The following is a 13,455-nucleotide window of genomic DNA, read 5'->3' on the forward strand; positions in this document are numbered from 1 at the left end:
GAGAGAATGCTTCACAGTGCCTCGATATGTGCTTCCTCTAGAGGCAGGGCAAGAGGAAGGATGGTCCAGCATTAGTGTTCTAGCCTGGGATTCAGGAAATGTGGGTTCAATTCTTGGTTCTGCCATAGACAACTCCCTGTATGACCATGGGCACCTCATTTAGTCTGTCCCCAAAACAGGGAAAATGGTAGTGCCCTATCTCATAAGGGTGCACGGAGGCGCACCACATTGATGATTACAAAGGCACTCAAATGCTATGGTAAAGGAGGCCATATGAATAGGTCCTATGATAGTGGTGTTCAGTATCTTCTCTTTTTCTCTCTGTCCCCCTCCCTCAGCGTCCTGAATAAGCTGCACTGCTGAGCTAAGTCAGTTGTATAGCTGTCTCCGCATCCCACACCATTGTCTCCTAGTTATATCCCACTTGAGTGTCTGAGAGGAGAACCCCTTGCCACCAGTGTCACAAGAGGAGAGCTCCATCTGCTTCCCCAGTGACACGCATCTTTAGCACGGTCACCCAGTACCAGTAACTGCTCGCCCCATTCCACCTCCCACTCTGTACAACTAATCCTGGAACTCTGCACATGTGCATTTACAACCCCATGCAGCTAACAGCATGATCAGATGCTAGGTGTGTCACCCCATGTGCCGGCCACATTCACACGATATCTCTCTGGAGACACACGTATTTGAGGCCCATAGTTCAGGTCTCCAGCAGATGTGATTAAAGAGACCTGACTTGCCCTTTCCCCACAGCAGAAGAGACCCCGAGACGTCCTCTGGTCCAGTCTCCCCAAAGGCGACCAGAACTTCTCCTGTGGCTGTGGGCCCCTCGGCTGATGACACCACACGCAAAAGTAAGTCTGGCAGGCTGACACACCTCAATGCGTATGGTCTGTCTCGCTTCCGGTGCATGACCCGGTGCTGATGGAGCTGCAGTTCAGTAAGCTCACCAGTCTGCTGAGGGATATGCCTCAGCTGGACGAGGTCCACACTGGGGTACGTTGGTATGAGGGTCCTGCCTGAGTGGCACCACCAGTGCTGACCCCCATCTTGCCCTGTTCCAAGGTTGGCTTCCCCTCACCAGCCCTGCTTGTTCTGGGAGTGAAGGGGTTGCTGGCAAGTGATCAGGGCCGGCTCCAGCCACCAGCGAAGGAAGCAGGTGCCTGGGGCGGCCAATAGAAAGGGGCGGCACTTCGTCCATTATTGGGGCGGCACGTCCAGGTCTTCGGCGGCAATTCAGCGGCAGTTCCTTCAGTCCCTCTCTTCCTTTTCAGTGGCACTTCAGCAGCAGCTCAATTGGGTTTTTCTTGTTTTTCTTCTTTCTTTTTTTTGCCGCTTGGGGCAGCTAAAAGGCTGGAGCCGGCCCTGCAGGTGGTAATGTCGGGGATTGTCTCTAAGCAAGGCTATGACCCAGAGATGTGGGGAAAGGGGCACTGGCTGGGGACTTGAGCTGGTTCTGGCTGGGCATATTGGGATGTAACAGGCAATATGGAACTGGGAGCATTTATTGAGCTGGGGCAGGTGAGCTCTGGCCTCTCTGGATGTTGGGCTTCTCCCCTGCCATGGGACCAGCCTCTGTCATGCCTCAGATGTCCCTAATGCAGTTTGACTTGTAGCCCAATTAGTGCAAACAGAACACCATTGTGGGGCATTAATGACTATAAGCCTCTCAATTTACCCATCCTGCCCCTTCTGTGGAGGCAGCAAGCTCCTCCCCTGGCCGTGGGGAAGGTCTTGGCATTCTGCACTGGTGCCTCTGGCCAAAGCTGCTACAGGCAGTCCCCTAATTATATGTGGGGTCCCTGTCAGGGATTAGGACCCCATTGGGCTGGGCACTGTATGAATACATCATGGAGAGCTGGACCCTGCCTTGTCCAGTTCAGCCTGGCTGGAAGAAGAGGAGCTGCGCCATGGGACTTGGGCATGGGAGTACAGGATGGGAGAGCCAGGAGTCAGGCTGCAGGCCTGCCATGTAGGGACCATATGGATGGAAAACAAGCTGGTAAAAGGAGTTTTGTTTCCCTGTTTGCTTTGCAGTGAAGCGAGCTGCCCCAGTCCGACCCATGGTGGCCCCACCACAGGTGCAGCCTCGAATCCAAACCCCCACACCTCAAAACCCACCTGTGCCTGAGAGTACTGCCATCCCCAAAGTCTTCCCTCGCCGAACAGTGAGTGGGTCTGTGCGAGCTCCCGCTATCCCACCTCCACTTCCACCCCAGCCTGCCAGACGCCAGAGTCGAGGTGCTCCACTGTCCCCCAAGTTGCCTCCAGACACCATGAGGGATGAGGCCTCTGCAGCTGGCCAACCTCCTGCACATAGTGACAGTACAGAAACCACTGCAGACTGCACCCCAGAGATAGAAGGGCCGAAGGAGCCATCATATACAGGAGGGCCAAGCTCTTCAGCCATACCCCAGCCAACGGTCCAGTCCCCAGAAAATGACTGAGACCCAGTGGAAGCTTTGAAGGCATCAGTTCTGCCTGTATGCCAAGGAACCAGGGAGGAGGAGGGAAGAGAGACTGGTGCTCTTCCAGAGTCCAGCATACCACCTACGTCAAAAATCTATCTAGCAGCTCAGCTGAGAGGATCTTGTGAAGATGGACCAGGATGACCCTTGGGACTATGTTTCCTGGGAAGGTAGTTCACACGTCTCCAGCCTTGAAAGTGTTCCCCTCTCCTCCATGTGCTTCCCTTCTCTCTCTTCCCAACACTCCCTGCCTGTGCGTGTCTGTGCTTTCCAAGCTCTCCCTTGAAATTGGGAACCCCACTCTTCACACTGCTTCCCTCATCTCTCTTTATTGGCACCTCATTGCCTATGCCTTCATAAAAGGACCAATGAACTTGCTCTTTCCTCTCCAGCTACCAGAAACTTTCCATAGGGAGACACAAACTCCAGCTCCTGGAGTTCTAGGATTCTGCCACAATCTAAGGAGATAAGGGATCATTAGATGCTTATCCAGCATTCCCCCTGAGCCTTCCCAAATGATTCTGCTTCATTCAACTAATCTCACATTTCATAAATCCCCTCTCGCACTTTCAAAGGACCCTACAGACTCTAGAGAGCAAGGAGTTCACGGCTCTTTCTTCTTTTTAAAGACTGGATTTCAGTTACAGGAAACTCATCTGTATCCAGAATGGTTTGGAGCCATTCAAAGCATATTCAGAGAAGTGGAGTGTATGCACTGAATTGCAATTAATTCACACAGCAGAGGCCATAACTGAGATGAGTCTCTAATGAATAAGGTTTGGATACACAGGGTTGTTCTGATGTTTTCTACATATGCAATGCAATAATTCTCTACCTTTGGGACCAACTTTGCCTTCAAATGAGTTCTGATAAACTCCTCCCACTAAGAATCTCAGACATTGACATGGTGAGGTTTGGGGTAGGACTATTTTTTTTTAATGTGTTGCTGATAAATTATTTAAAGGCTTGGGGCCAAATTTATAGTTGGTGTAAGCAAGCACGACTGAACTAACTTTAGTGGGTGGATCAAGGCTGCATTTGGTCCTGGGATTGTACGTGAGAAAACCCTGTGAAATAAATGCTGCTTTCTGTCTGTTGTGTTTTGCGATATCTCACAGTTTCCTCTGGTAATGTTCTTTTACAAATATATATGTACAAATATTTTAGAGAAAAAGTCTCAACTTTGTCACACTGAATGCTTGCAGGACTGATCCCTTCCTTCCCTTTGTTTTTCCACCACTCTTCACAGAGAATACTAGGAGGTAGGGGACCATCCCAGTGCTGAGTTAACAATGGGTTCCCCCATCCCCACCTGCAGTTTTCCCCTAGCCTCTGGAAATACAACAGCATTTTGTTCTCTACAGTGCATGAAAATCACATAAGCTCAGGGTTTTTTCTTCTCTCAGGCAAGCCAGAAATTATTACAACTCTTGGGGTAGACGGGGTGGTGGTGGAAAATCCTGTTTAAAGTGCAGGATACATGACTGACCCATAAGAATTGGGATAGGCAGTGCACCCTAAATATGGATCTGGAAGGTACGAGCTGGGCAGCTTGAGTACTATTACAGTCACCATGGGTTAGAACTGTTAGATGACTAATGGGGGCAGGTCCCAGCCTCCTATGACCTCCCATTCCCCACTTCTAACACGTTTCTCCCTGCCTTTTTGTATATGAGCCAGCAGCCATCACCTCTGAGAGGGCCTATGGTTCTAGGGGGTGGAAAATCACATTGTGTGGGTACTTGGTCCATGGAGGGAGGGGAAAAAAAGGTGAGAGGTGACCGTTTAGTGCAGGGGTTGGTAACCTTTCAGGAGCGGTGTGCCAACCCTTCATTTATTCACTCTGATTTAAGGTTTCACGCATCAGTAATACATTTTAATGTTTTTTGAAGGTCTCTTTCTATAAGTCTATAATATATAACTAAACTATTGTTGTATGTAAAGTCAATAAGGTTTTTAAGGTGTTTAAGCAGCTTCATTTAAAATTAAATTAAAATGCAGAGCCCCTCGGACTGGTGGCCAGGACCTGGGCAGTGTGAGTGCACTGAAAATCAGCCTCCGTGCTCCCTTTGGCACACATGCCATAGGTTGCCTACCCCTGGTTTAGTGGGTCCATAAGGTGGTTAACTGCATCCCTTCTGTAGGGCTGCCTGGTCTCCCTGGTTTGAGTTCTCTGGCAACACTTTCTCCGCCCCCAAAGAGCACTTGTTTCCTTCCAGCTGCTTTTCCTATATGCCTGGCCAAGGGAACTGGCCAATTTAGTCTATGAATTTTACCACTTGTGCTTGCCCCACCATGGCCAAGCAGCCCCCGCCTGCAGGAGCATATCTGTACAACCCCACATCTAGCTACTTCCACGGCCCTCCTTGTAGTAGCTCTGAGCACCCTGCGGCCCACCAGGGGCTGTAATGAGCTGGGGTGGGGTGGGGTGGGATGGAGGTCACAGCTGCTACCGTGTAGTACACCCACCCCCTTGCTCGGCTGACTTGGCTATTCCGGGGCACGGGCTGCCCCCATGGTGTTTGTACAGCGCCTGGCACACGAGTCCCCACTCCCGGCCGCCCTGCTGCAGTCAGGAGGGTGCGCGGGCAGGTCCCCAAGCGCTAGGCTGCAGACAAGCTCCTGCTGGGCCGCTGACCGCAAGGAAGGATAGCGCGTGGCCCCGCCCCCCGAGCCCAGCCCTATTGGCTGCGGCGGGCGTCTAGCCTCGACTCCCGCTTCGGCCGCGCTATCCGCCTGCCAATCATCTTCCTTTGCCCCGCCTCTCTATTTTCTAGGCCCGAGGGTCTGTCACTCTCTTAGCCCCACCCCATTCAATTTTACGAGCATCTCATTGGCCACTCGTCACTGAAAGCCCCACCGGTAGCTGTCGTTTCACCCATTCGCCGCCTGCTGAGCATTTTACAATATTTGATAGGCTAATGAGTCTGTCAATCTTTACGGCCCGCGCCTTCTCGTTTATTTCCTGATATTTGAGAAGCTAAGGTAGTCGCCATTTTTGTTTTGCCCGCCTCCCTACAGCTTTCTCCCCCTGTAATAGGCTATGGCGGCTGGGGTTCTTTCCGGCTTCTCGGTCGTAGCGGCGTGTGGACGGACGCTGATTGGCTCTGAACACCTATCAATTCTTCCCTATCTTTCCTCTCATTGGTCTTTGAGGAAACTCATTCACAATCCCGCCTTGCTGTCCCCGAGTCGCTTTTCCTCTTGCATGGGCGTGGCTAATTTACCCTGCCCATCTAATCTGTCCGCAGCAGTGATTGGATGCTGAGACCTCGCCCCCGATTGCGGTAGGCTATCGCATTTATCCGTCACGCTTCCCCCACCTCCCGCGGTGATTGGAAGGCACTGGCCAGCCCCTTCCAGCCGCGGGCCTGCCCATCAGGCCGAGTGCGCGTGCTGATAGGCGGCGGCGCTCCAGCTAGCGGTGACGTCATTCCCGCGGGAGAAAGCGGCATGGCGGCCTGCAGGCGGCTGAGCGGGGCGAGCGCGCGGGAGGTGCTGGGCCCGGCGCGGGGGCTGCTGTTCGATTGCGACGGGGTGCTGTGGGCCGGCGAGCAGGCGGTGCCCGGCGCGCCCGAGCTGCTGGAGCGGCTGAGCCGCAGCGGCAAGGCCACGTTCTTCGTCAGCAACAACAGCCGGCGCTCGGTCTCCGAGCTGGAGCAGCGCTTCAGCCGCCTGGGCTTCCGCGGCGTGCGGGCCGAGCAGGTCTTCAGCTCCGCGCTCTGCTCCGCGCTCCTCCTGCGCCAGCGGCTGCTGGGGGCCGGCGACGGCGCCTGCCCCGGGCCCGGCCGGGTCTTCGTGCTGGGCGGGGAGGGGCTGCGCGGGGAGCTGCGGGAGGCCGGGCTGCGCCTGGCCGGGGAGGGCGACCCGGCCGGCGGGAAGGACGAGCCGCCGGTGCGCGCCGTGCTGGTCGGCTACGATGATCAGTTCACCTTCGCTAAGCTGTCCGAGGCCTGCGGCTACCTGCGCGACCCACAGTGCCTGCTGGTGGCCACCGACCCTGACCCCTGGCACCTGCTCAGCGACGGGCAGTGCACCCCGGGTGAGAGGCCCGGGAGCTGCGATCTCCAGTTGGGGAGGTCTGTCGGTCCCACCGCTGCGGCCTCCGGGCGCCCAGAGACTCAGGCTTGCCCCCTGCTGGGTCTGGGGACCCCCGCTCTGCCTGGGTGCTGCTGCTTCTCTTGGCACACTGAAGCTGCTGGGCTGAACCCCAGGGTGTTCCCTGGGCAGATGCAGCTCTGGCAGTTGCCCTGATCTCTGGGACTAGCCCTGTGGGCCAGAAGGGAGTCAAATGGCTCAGTCCCTTCCTGAGAGTGACCACCAAGGAGGCTTGGTATCTATGGTGATGGGGCCTTGTTACCAAAAAACACCTATCCCACTAGAAACTGCACCAAGAGCTTTAATTCACTTCCCACAGCCACTAGCAGGACTGGGCCAGGGACCTATATGAGAGGAGCCATGCCTCATCCCTAGTAGCCCCTTCAGATGGTGATGACTGATGGTGGCTCTCTCTCTGTCTAGAAAAGACACATCTAATCCTTAAACTTCACTGAACCACCAGTAGTTATTATTTGTAATAGGGGTAGTGCCTAGAAGTGCCATTCATGAACCAAGACCCCAAGGTGCTTGGTGGTGCCTGCCCCTGACAGTAAGGCCCATCTCAAATAAGAGGGACAGTGCTACCCCTTAAACTCTGGGTATAAAGTGCACTGAACCTCCAAAGAGGTAGGCAGACCTTTGAATTCCACTGACTGGTAGGGATGCTAACTCCCTGTCTGTCCTTGGATAACAAGCATTTGTTCTGAGTTTCTCCCTCATGGCTGCGTCCCATAGTAGCTAAAATCTCATATTGGTTTGTGAATGCCTGTTTCTCTCCTTCCCAGGGACAGGGAGTCTCATGGCTGCAGTGGAAACAGCCTCAGGGCGCAAGGCAGTGGTGGTGGGGAAGCCGAACACGTATATGTTTGACTGCATTGTAGAGCGCTTTGGTGTGGACCCTTCCAGCACCCTCATGGTGGGCGATCGGCTGGAGACAGATATCCTGTTCGGCAAGAACTGTGGGCTTGCCACGGTCCTGACCCTGACTGGTGTGTCCCGCCTGGAGGAGGCACAGGCCTACATGGCCAGCGAGAGCCCTGCTGCAAAGGACCTGGTGCCCAACTACTATGTGGATAGCATTGCAGACTTGATAGCAGGCCTGGATGAGTAGGGGGTGGGGTGGAGTGTGGGGGGGGTTCCCATTCCCAGTCCAGACTTCCACCCATTCCCATTCTTCTTTTCCTTCTTTCTCAATTTCTAGCTCTACCCAGTCCAGTATTTATGCATTTATTTTGCAGGGGGGCAGGGTGTGAGTAGTTGTCTTTCCTCCTTTATCCTGCCAAGAACAAAACTTGCCTGATAGAACCCTTCCCCTTCAGTTAAACCTGCTACCACTGACTCAAAAGGAGCACTGGAAGCCTTGTCTTAAAAGCAGGGCGGGGGCATGTGCAAGCCAAATCACTGTCTGTTTGCTCCCCGGTGGGGTGAGGGCAGGCTGTCTTATTTTTCTTTTGTATATAACCAGTGGCGGCCTTTTACTGCTATGCCCTCCACTCTCTGTGGAAGAAAGTGTAGGGAAAAGGCTCTTCTGGCCAGACCAGTGAAGTGTATCAGTACTGAACTGTGTAGCTTTTGCCTGTGTCTGATGGGTTGTGATCCCACTACTACAGTGGGAAAGGGATCTGTGTCCATACTTCACTGCTGTTGTGTGGCTGTGCACAAGATAGTGTTGGTATTGTCAGTACTGTGAACGTGCCACAGCCCCGGAAATCATTCCTTGCTGCTTTGTCTTTTTACAATTTTATTTATGAATTAACTTATTTATGGAAGTGTTTGTATAAATTATTGCTGATTGGCTGTGCTGGGGGTGGGGACAGTGCCTTTGGGCCCCACTCACTGCTTCTGTCCCATATTGTTGTGATTCTTTGACACTCGCCATTTTTCAGTATATAATAAAGTGCGAGCGTGAGCTGGAATTGGCCTCCTTCATTCCCCTATCTCTGGTGGGTGGAGGGGTGGGAGGGAGAGAAACACGACACATAGGACTGAAATTAGGAGGTCTTAGTTGAGTTTTTAGGGAGCAGGAGTTGTTGGTCCTTCCCCCTTTAAGAACTGAGTGGATTATGCAGTGGGAACCCTTTCTTGCTCTAAGACATGGGCAGGGGGCCATATTGGAAGCTTATGCTACTGCTACTGGCATGATGAAGGCCTCTGGTTGGTGGGGCTATCAGGAACCTTTAATAGCACTGCACCCACGCATGCTAGGTGTCTGAATCAGGCTTGGTTGGCTTGCATCTGAGGATGGCTACAAGAATACAACCCAAGCTCAGTGCGTTGGCCATGTGATTACACTGCCTGTTCCTTCCCACTCTGGAGAAAGAGTGATGTCTTGGCCACAGATCTTCAGAGCTCTGGCTGAGGAAGCGTGACTCTGCCTCACATGCGTGGATGCTGTGCCAGCTGCTAGTCAAATGGTTTTGTATCTGTCAGGCATCTTTAGCAACTCATCACAATCTCCCAAATTGCTCCCAGCTCTTGTGCGCTGAGAACTAAGATGAATGGAGCATAACTCTGAAGAAGTGCTTCTCAACCTATTTACCATTGTGGGTCACTTGTGCAGTGCTCTCTGTTATGTGGGCTGCATCCACACTATATATACTACCTGTATGGCCCTGAGAATGTCACATGGGCTGCAGCTGTATGCTGATTGGGCTGCATGCAGCCTGTGGGTTGAGAACCACTGCTCGGAAGCACTGATCTATCTCAAGGAAAGACTTAAAGCACCATTTGAATAACGTGTCACTGACTCACAGATTGTGCCCACTCTTGGCCCTGTGTGTTTCGTTGGGGGTTCTCCTTTCAGTGTGACAGCCCTTCTCAGGGGTCCATTCTCAGGGTTAGTCCCCTCCACCTGGAGCCGCACCTCTCTGAACCTTAGCATGTCTATCTCTTGCCGTGGGCTCCCTCAGGGATTCCACGCGCTCTGGACACCCCGGCCTCCTCACCCCCGAAGGGCTTGCTGCAACCCTGTTCTCTAGACTGGAATGACTCTCAGCCAGCATAAAACAGGAGGGTTTATTGAGAGTTGAACACAGCACAGGAAACTTTCAGGGCCTCAGGCCTGGCCTCTCCCAGCACAGCACAGCACATCCCAGTCTCCCCTGCAGCCAGGTGGGCTCTGCCTACTTCCCTTCACCAGGCTGGAGCCCCTGCTTCCCGGCTGGGCCTCCAATATTCCCAGCCCCATGCTCTGCCTCTGTCCATTGTCTTCTCTCCAGGTAAACAGGGTCCTAAATAGAAAGGCCTGGGTCTCTTCTCAGCTCTCCTCTGGCTGGAACCGGCTGGTCAGGTCACCGGGGTCCTCTCTCTGCAGCCCATTGTCCTCCCACTGGCCAGAACCGGCTGCGTCTCCTGAGCCGGGGCTCCGGGTCACCAGGTCACGAGTCGCTGGGGTCTCCATCCTCCAGGCCACCTAGGGACACTGAGTCCCACCCCCTGTGCATGCAAACCACTGGAAAACACAGAACACCCCAAGAAACACCCTCCCCCGACTTCATCACATAAAGCTTTTAACATTTTATGCTTCTCTACTCTAAATCTCAAGCACTGGAGAGGACATGAAGTGTGAACCTCCATCTTTCCCCTCGAGGGGAGGCAGCCTCTTCAGCATTGTCATAGGATGCCCTGTGTGCTGCACCTCTTCAGTGGATAAACAGGTATCTGGCATTTAGGGTATGGCTACACTTCAAATTTCAAAGCGCTGCCACGGCAGCGCTTTGAAGTGTGAGTGTAGTCAGAGCGCCAGCGCTGGGAGAGAGCTCTCCCAGCGCTGCACGTAAACCACATCCCTTACAGGTGTAGCTTGCAGCACTGCGAGCTGCGCTCCCAGCGCTGCAGCACTATCTTGCAGCGCTCGGGGGGTGTTTTTTCACACCCCTGAGCATGAAAATTGCAGCGCTGTAAAGTGCCAGTGTAGCCATGGCCTTAGCCTGCACTCTGTGTTCTGTAAATGAGAGGGGCAAAGTTGCTGCTAGCAACAAAGGGGAGAAGGAAACGCAAGGAGTGTAAAGGGAGTGGCTGAAACTCCCTGGAGCTACTGATGTCTCCCTCCCCTGCAGTGACAGGGGTGCCTTGCTCCCAGGTGTGAATATGTCCATTGCCTGTGGTTGCTGGGCCACCAGCACATCCCACGGCTTTACAGCTACTTTTGCTTCACTAAGCAGTCTCTTGCTGTGAAGCTTTTACTCTTAAGATTCTGGGACAGCGCTTGGACTGCTGAGGTGATGGGCTGGAGCCATGCAGGCGGGTGATGCCTTGCACTGCTCTCCCAGGGCTCATCACATCTGCTGCACATGCAGCTACAGTAAGAGGGCTTTCCAGTTACCCATCCCCAGGCATTGGCAGCTGCACTGTTCATGAAGCCTTCAGGGGTCTGCATTCAGCTTCCAGGGCAGGGATATGTATGGTGGGGAAGGAGGAGATGAGGAATGAAGTCAAGGCTCGCCCAGCTGCCTTCAAACCTCTGTTTTGGTGCTTGTTTTCTGACACCATCTTTCTGTACACAATAAGGGTGACTGTCAGACCTTGGTCTCCTATTCTGCCATCACGGGGCTTTCTGAAGGGACAGTTATGTGGGCACATGGAGGATTTACATTTCAGAAGTGACATGAGCTGACAGCTTTGGTGTAGTTCAGAGGTGGGCAAACTATGGCCTGTGGGCCACATCTGGCCTATGGGACCATCCTGGCCAGCCCCTAAGCTCCTGTCCCTGGAGGCTACCCCCTGCCCCTCCCCTGCCGTTCCCCCGCAGCCTCAGCTCTTTCGCTCGCTCCGCTGCCAGCGCAATGCTCTGGGCAGCAGGGCTGTGAGCTCCTGGGGCAGCGGCTGACCCAGTCTCTGTGCTATGTGGTGGCAGTGGCACAGCCTGGTTCCATAGCCACCAGTGCTGCAGGCAGCGCCGTAAAGGGGCAGGGAGCAGGGGGGTTGGCTAGAGGGCAGGAGAGTTTGAGTTGGTGGTCAGGGGGTGAGGGTGTGGATGGTGGTTGGGGGGGAGGGGTAGTCAGGGGACAGGGAGAAGGGGTGGTTGGAGGAGGTGATGGAGTCAAGGGGCGGTAAAGGGACAGGGAGCAGGGGTGTGTGGATGGGGCCATCAGGAAACAGGGGGGTTGGATGGGGCAGAAGTCCGGGGGGGGGGGGACAGATAGGAGGTGGGGCCGGCCCTCCATACAATTTACGAAACTTGATGCAGCCTTCAGGCCAAAAAGTTTGCCCACCCCTGTGCTGCAAGAATAAAAATGAGGGAAAGAAATGTCCCCTCCCTCTGTTTCCTTTCTGCTGAGCCTGACTGCCAGGGGAACACTAGTGTGAGCAGGGTTTGTGTGTCTCGTTATGAACTGGCCTAAGATCCCCATCTCATTACCCTAGTCCAGTAACTGTACCACACTCCTAACCATAGCAGCTGCACGCCTTGCAGCAATGCACTTGGTGAGGTTACTGCCAGCTGTCACGCAGGCTGATTTCCCTCTGCCTCTCTTCCTTTCCCCAGGGGGAAGTTGTGGGTAGATTTAAAATAACCTATTCTATTAGTCCGAGCTGTGCGTGAGGGTGATGAAAGGCAGGGTTAAAGCAGCAGTGCACGTTCTGCTTGGAGTGGAAAGTGCAGAGGCTTGTGGTAAATGCATTAGCCTTGCTAACACCACTCCCCCTTCTCCTTCCACAACTATCCCCGTGTAAACACAGGAGATAGCAGGAGGATACCGCCTGCTGTATCCTCTGCATGGAGAGCCAAAGTACAGGGTACGTGTGACCAAAGGACTCAGTCTCTTATCCATCTTCCCGTACCCCAGCCCTTGGAGACTTGATGCAACTCCCTCATGGCCTCACTCACGCTGCTCCTTCAGTTGGCCAAAGGAGGGTTTGTCTGTGGAAAGCCACAGGAGGCTCCCCCCCTGCATGCACAGCTCCCACTGAGCCAGCAGAGCAAACTGGATTCTTTCACACACAGCCCCACAGCAAGAGGATGCTTTGCAGATTGCAAATATCAGACACCTCATCTCAACAACAGTGGTCACAACCACCAGATTTGCGTTTCAAGAATCACCTTCCTCCTTCAACAGTGGAAAGGCTGCAATGGCCCTGGCCACACCATTCTCATTACTGCAGACCAGCAGAGGGCAGCATGACGCATTGTGCTCCCAGCCCGCTAGTCTTCCCCTGCACTGGAATAGGGCAAGCATCCTACACACACCACTCCTGGGGTCTGGAACCAACACCTTTCAGGAAGAGAAAGGAGTCCCTTCTCTCTAGGGCACTGGTGGTAGCTTTGGTACTAAGTCTACCAAGAAAAGGACTGCTTAGCACCAAGGAGTACCAGTCCTACTAGCAACTACAGCAGGGGTGGGCAAACTTTTGGCCTGAGGGCCGCATCAGGATTTGTAAATTGTATGGAGGGCCGGTTAGGGGAGGAGGTCAGGGCCAGGCCCCCACCTCCTATCTGCCCCCCTCCTCAGGACTCCTGCCCCATCCAACCCCCCTGTTCCCTGATGGGTCCCCCAGGACCCCTGCCCCATCCACACACCCCCGCTTCCTGTCCCATGACCATCCCCAGACCCCCGCTGCCCCATCCAACCATCCCTTCTCCCTGTCCCCTGACTATCCCCTGCCACCCCATCCAACCCCTGCTCTTTCCTGACTGCCCCTCCGTGACCCCTGCCCCCATTCAATCCCCTGTTCCTGCCCCATCCCCTATCCACACCCCTGCCCCCTAACCACCACCCCGAACTCCCCTGCCCTCTATCCAACCCCCCCAACCTGCACCCTTACCGTGCTGCCTTGAGCACCAGTGGCTGGTGGTGCTGGAGCCAGGCCACGCCACTGCCGCCACGCAGCACAGAGACCAGGTCAGGCCGGGCTCTGCAGCTGCGCTGCTCCAGGAGCTCACAGCTCT

General features: G+C 54.4%; 1 protein-coding gene across 1 annotated transcript in view; it reads left to right on the forward strand.

The window, feature by feature from the left end:
- The window catches only part of SH3BP1 (SH3 domain binding protein 1), a 30,115-nt gene extending 21,630 nt beyond the window's left edge, over nucleotides 1–8,485 (forward strand). Inside the window, exons 17-20 of the mRNA XM_030549295.1 lie at nucleotides 757–857; nucleotides 2,041–2,447; nucleotides 5,763–6,513; nucleotides 7,355–8,485. Coding sequence (XP_030405155.1) covers nucleotides 757–857; nucleotides 2,041–2,447; nucleotides 5,763–6,513; nucleotides 7,355–7,680 — 1,585 coding nt within the window. The 3' untranslated portion in view covers nucleotides 7,681–8,485. The remainder of the gene's footprint in view (nucleotides 1–756; nucleotides 858–2,040; nucleotides 2,448–5,762; nucleotides 6,514–7,354) is intronic.
- Nucleotides 8,486–13,455: the final 4,970 nt, after the last annotated feature.

This window comes from Gopherus evgoodei, chromosome 1 (assembly GCF_007399415.2).
Source record: "Gopherus evgoodei ecotype Sinaloan lineage chromosome 1, rGopEvg1_v1.p, whole genome shotgun sequence".
In the NCBI taxonomy this organism is placed as follows: Eukaryota; Metazoa; Chordata; order Testudines; family Testudinidae; genus Gopherus; species Gopherus evgoodei.